Source organism: Solea senegalensis, linkage group LG1 (assembly GCF_019176455.1).
Source record: "Solea senegalensis isolate Sse05_10M linkage group LG1, IFAPA_SoseM_1, whole genome shotgun sequence".
Lineage (NCBI taxonomy): Eukaryota > Metazoa > Chordata > Actinopteri > Pleuronectiformes > Soleidae > Solea > Solea senegalensis.
The window spans coordinates 26,637,014-26,642,542 of NC_058021.1; the positions used below are offsets into that span (position 1 = coordinate 26,637,014).

A 5,529-nucleotide genomic window follows, 5' to 3' on the forward strand; every position below is an offset into this window, starting at 1 on the left:
CGTGACAAAGAAAAAGAATGAAGATATTTCTTGATTCAGGGTAAACTGAGGTTGGGAAGCACAATTTTTCAGAAATACTACCCCTATTCTAGTAATACAAAGTTAAATGCAAGTAGTTGTAATCTTACACCACAACTCTTTAAGTAGTTGTGGTGTCAAATTTAAATATAAACAAATGACAACGTTACGTTCATATCATCATCGTCAAATCAGCGTCTCACGACTCTCTGTGTTGTGTCCGTATCGTGGTGTTTATATCTCGTGTAGCCTTGACTGAAAGGTTTCAGAAGTGATTTCTACTGCCTTGAGAATCCCCGTCATTGATGGGATGTACACACCCCTGCACTGCGTCCGTATACACACACAAACGCTCCCTCAGTCAGGTCTGATGATATTGAAGACTAAAGAGAGGCAGAAATCACCAAAAGAGATGCACTATAGCGCTTTAAGTATCAGCAGATTCAATAACACTTTCATGTCGAGTATATTGACCTAATCATAAACATGTCACTATGTATAGGTGCACATTGTGCCACGACTCTGCATTTAGTTGCTGTGATATATTATGTGCTGCTTTATCTTTATTTTTGATCTTCTATCATATGACATAGAAGAGCTTAACAGTGCTTTAGAGAACAGCTAATTGAGGGTCCTCATAAATAAACTAAAATAAACAAATTCCACCTTCCATATCATTAATCATTCTTCAAATGTGAAAAAAACAATGTAGAGAATTCGTTTTTTCTATACGTAAACTCGGCTCAGTCACGTTTGCTTGCAACGCTGGCATCGTCCATACTCTAGCTGCGATGAGAGTTGAACGGAAGTATTTCATGTGTGAATTAGCAATGTTTGTATTTTTATTTCACCTTTATTTAGTCAGATACTGGATAAATAAGAATAATTATAAAGCACAAATAACATTAACATTAAAAGAAAATCATATCACAACTCGTTCTTGCATGTCATTTTCACAAAAAAAACATGTCCACATCATGATGATCTGAAAGACAAAGATTTTTGGGATGGATCATTTGCAAAACTTTTCACTGCTGTTTTTTTCACATATTTTAATGTGATCAAATATGGCAGTTAAATTAAGATTTGGTCTTTTTGCAGTTTTGATTATTTTGGGATTTGTGCAGCCCTCCTGAGTAAATATGAAATGTCATGTAAACCACTTTTTGTTAATCTTAATTTTGTGCAGCAACATTCACTTGCAGTATATTCACAGCATTCCGAATCTGGTTAATATCACTTGATGGTATCTTGCAAGTCATGCAGAAAGGTGTGTAAGTGAGTGACGCAATTATAATTCAATAAGGACTTTGAATTAATAGTAATGTATAAGCTGCTGTGCTTGTACATTACCTTCCTCTCGAGAAATGATAAGAAGCTGGGAGAGAAACACCGGCCTGTGACATCATGAGCCTGCACCTGTCCCTCTGCTTCTCTAACACTGAGCCTCAGTAAAGGCCGTGACCCCTGAAAGTCTTTGCTGATAGACAAACGCTAGCTCTCCCTTCAAGTCAAGTTTTGAAGGATATTTATTACTGTCGGCCCTAAATGTGATTATTCCCAGAGCAAATACAATAACCATGTAACCATCAATTACACTGATGTTTTGGACAATATTTTTTTGCTTTTACTTGCGCCGCTGCAGTAACATCCGAGGAATGACTAATGAACAGAGTGTTTTATGTCAACCTGCCTCCTCTTGACATTGTATGAGGCAGCAGGTTGAAATATGTCTTGCTTAGCCAATGCCTGTTTTATGTTGTATTAAAAAAAATGACAATTTATCAACGCTGGAGTAAATCCAACAGCAGAATCCCTTAGTGTGCACATTCAAGTGTCTCCGTCAGGCCGTTCACCTTGCTGACGGATGTGGTGACAGTGAATGAGATGGCGGCCTGCCTAAATCTCAGACTGTCTTAAACCAGCAGAAGTGGAGCTCAACATCTCAGTGTGACACATTCAAGGCTAAGCTGAGCGCAGGGATCTCCCCAAGGTCCAGCTGATGTTGGGGGGGTTTGTGTTAATTGCATGGAAGAAGGGGGTTATGTGGAGCATGGGAATATGTTCTTGGATTAAGGCGGATTTTTTGGCAGAGGAGAGAAATCGGGGTGTGTTTTTTTAAACAGAAAAACAGAATTGGAACACAATTGCGGACCAGTGATAAACAAGTGATTAAAGGTTGAACATATTAGCGGCTTGATAAAGTGAGATTCAAGCTAGTGTGCTTGTTTATATTACCTCCCTGGAGACTGTTGGATTACAGCGTTGAGCTCAGTGCACAGCAGAGCTGTAATTCCTCCCTACATTGACCCTGGCATGGCCAGCAACCAAAAATCAAGCATGTGTCTCAGCTGCAGTTGGGTAATCCTTGGCAGACAAAAAAAAATAATCTAAATTTCACACACATTAAATGGACCAATAGCTATCAGGGACCTTGGATTGGAATATCCTGAGAAAAATAGTGGAGGAGGGATTCTTGTATAAGTGCTATATGGACACAGAAGTATCCATTCATTCTGAGAAACTGTGCTTCCGACCCTGGAAAATGTATTCCAGTTTCCCTACAGCTTGACTTGCATTGCTGATGATGTGCTCGCCATATTTTACTCTGTGATGAAATCTGACGGGGTTGCAACAGATATTCTGCCTGAAGCGTAATGTTTGTATACCGCAAACACAGCCTCTCTTTCTCTGCAACCTTCCAGGCAGTCTGTCTCTGCAAACACACTGTGTTATATACTGCAGTTTCCCTCTGGCCTCGTGCAATCTCAGCCTCTTCCTCTACTCCCGACTGTGCTGGCTCGCAAACTCAAACCACAGTAAAAAATCTACTGTTTATATCAATTCTCTTAGAAAAGTTTGAAGGACACAAAACAAATATGAAAGTTTCCCCATTAAAAACCAGAAAAAAAAACAAAAAAAAAAACTATGGGAATGAGGATGGTTTCCCCCTCGCCCATGCCACACCCTTGTCATGCCAACGCTCCAGATGTCATGGGAACCGATAACAGCTGTGGCTGGTGTGCTCAGGCTGCGTGTGAAAAGCTGCTCCATCTGCAGAAACCCAATCCCTCTGTGAAACCAGCGTAGGATTAGGCACTTTTGATAAGGTCCTCAAGACATCTTTATTAACAAAGCACATCTGTGGGACCGACAAACCTGGGAAATGTTTACACTGTGTGTGCATTTCCAAAAGGATGCCCATATGTGTGTGTTTGTATGTGTCAGGAAAAAAGTGATGCCCCTTTGTGGCAAAACATTAGTGGGATTATTACCCTTGTGTTGAATAATGAGTCTTCTGATATCCTTAGTGTGATTTTTTGCAATTTTACCCCCCCCCACGATATTGCTTTAACTATAATAAGCCATTCATTTGCAAGAGGCTTATCACAATTATCAGGTTGTTGATGAGCAAAGTCAGTCTTTAACAGTTTACTAAAGTGAAACAAGAAACTGAGATCATGGTGGCTTGGATAAAAAAAAAGGGGAGGAGAAATGTCCCAAAAAAAAAAGAAGTACAGATGCCAAGGACACTTAAATTAGAGGGTTAGGGGAGCAATGAGGCAGGTTTGAGCAGTGGAGAAGGCTCTGATTTTCAGATTTGACCTCACAGCAGTTGCTATTGTAATACTGTCAAATGCTGACAGTGCAGGGCTTCAGGCTGAGGTAAGTTTGCCAAATGGGCCAGACTGCTGACTTCAAAGCTTTTGTGATTCACTAAAATCGCATTAACCCATTCATCTAGCTTGACATACACCTGTGCCCAAAAAAAAAACAAAAAAGGTGCCACTATCGTCCGCCTCCAAGGCACAGGTGTAGCAGCCATGTCCACTGGCTCTGCGGCAAGCGACGCTGAGGACTATGAGACATGCTGCAGGGGGAGTGCAGACCCTTTGGAGAGGGCCGCGCGGAAGACTACCTGCTGTGATCCGCACACGTACTCGGACGAGGAGCTGGAGGAGGACGGTGTGGACGCGCGGACGAAGCAGCAGGGGCGCAGACTTCCGAGGACGCACCACAAGGACGCGCGCCAGTCGCAGAGAAACGCGGCCAACGCCAGGGAAAGGGCGAGGATGCGAGTGCTGAGCAAAGCTTTCTCCAGACTAAAAACCAGCCTGCCCTGGGTGCCGGCGGACACCAAGCTGTCCAAACTGGACACGCTGCGACTCGCCTCCAGCTACATATCTCACCTGAGACAACTCCTGCAGGAGGACAGGTTCGAGAACAGCTTTGCGCGTCCAGTCAGTCTGGTACGAGGACACAACTTTGTTTACCTTTTTTGTACATTATTTGCAAGCATGCAGTACCATTACATAAGTGAAGATTGTGCACGACTTGTGTACTTTATGTGGTTAATATTGATGAACCTGTTGTGTTTTTGCTTTGACAGACTTGGCCGTTTATGATGACAGTGCGAGCAGAGGACCAAGACATCTCAGCTACTGTTAGACTTTGTGGAGCCACAGCATAGAAACCACTTCTTTCTTCTACTCAAACTGAAGAGATTAACAAGAACAGAAAACCACTTCTTCCTCATCTTTGGTCATTGCTTTGTGTGTGTGTGTGTGTGTGTGTGTGTGTGTTTTAATGTGGCATGTGCAGGATTGTGTTGTGCATGTTTGCTGAAGTCACTAGGATGGCATGTTTACACTCTTGTATTCATTTATATTTGTTTTCTATGGACACTGTATTAATGAAAATGACTTCTGATCCCAAAACTGTATCGATGATGCAGTGTATAGTTTTGTGACCCTGTCTGTGATATACAATATCAGTGTGTTTAACATTCTTTCTTTTCTGCATGTATTCGGGTACTTTTTTTGTGCAGGTAACATAGTACAGCTATCCGTTTTGCTACTTTGATTTGAATATACCAAGTATTAAAAGGCCCACAGGTGCAGCAGCAGCAGCAGGAGGAGGGAAATCTATTTATTGTGTTCATGATACTGTATGTTTTAAAATGTTTGCATTTCATATAAAACAGTTTGATGGTGATGATGATAATAATAATAATAATAATAATAAGAGTGGCTACATTTTCTCTTTTCATCAGCATCCCAGTGATGTTGCTGCACGTGGTCATGTGACTTGAAAGATGCATTAAGCAGCTCCATTGCAGAAATGTGGTTAGCAGATCATCATCATTCAAAATCCACATGCAAAAAAAAAACTGCTCTGTGTTATTTGTGCATACAGCTCAACTCCATGTGTGCATTTTTTGAAAAAGCTCAGATCAGTTTTCAACTTTATTGTTTGGTGCATGAGCTTATCCTTGCTAAAAGTTAAGTGATTCAGTGCAGATCCAGAAAACTACTGGCAATTTATCATGATATTCAAAATGTGCAAATATCATTTGTGGTCAGAGAATGAATGACCTCTTAATAGTTTGAAAAAAATGACAAAAATCAAAGTCAATTACAATTTTAGAGTGACGTTGAGTTCTCTTGTACACATACCACCTCTGTGCTACACAAACACATCTGACTGACAAAGAGGAAATGGCTGACAGAT

General features: G+C 41.1%; 1 protein-coding gene across 3 annotated transcripts; it reads left to right on the forward strand.

Moving 5' to 3' along the window:
* Positions 1-2,976: 2,976 nt before the first annotated feature.
* LOC122777839 (musculin) lies at positions 2,977-5,006 on the forward strand. 3 transcript variants are annotated; one of them, XM_044039341.1, is made up of 3 exons: positions 2,977-3,684; positions 3,802-4,268; positions 4,409-5,006. In XM_044039341.1, the coding sequence occupies exons 2-3, from the start codon at positions 3,843-3,845 to the stop codon at positions 4,487-4,489; spliced, it is 507 nt and encodes a 168-aa protein (XP_043895276.1). In that variant the 5' UTR covers positions 2,977-3,684; positions 3,802-3,842; the 3' UTR covers positions 4,490-5,006. The 3 variants fall into 3 exon arrangements, with proteins under 3 accessions (XP_043895276.1, XP_043895284.1, XP_043895267.1); XM_044039349.1 differs by having other exon boundaries at positions 3,826-4,268; XM_044039332.1 differs by lacking the exon at positions 2,977-3,684 and having other exon boundaries at positions 3,699-4,268.
* Positions 5,007-5,529: the final 523 nt, after the last annotated feature.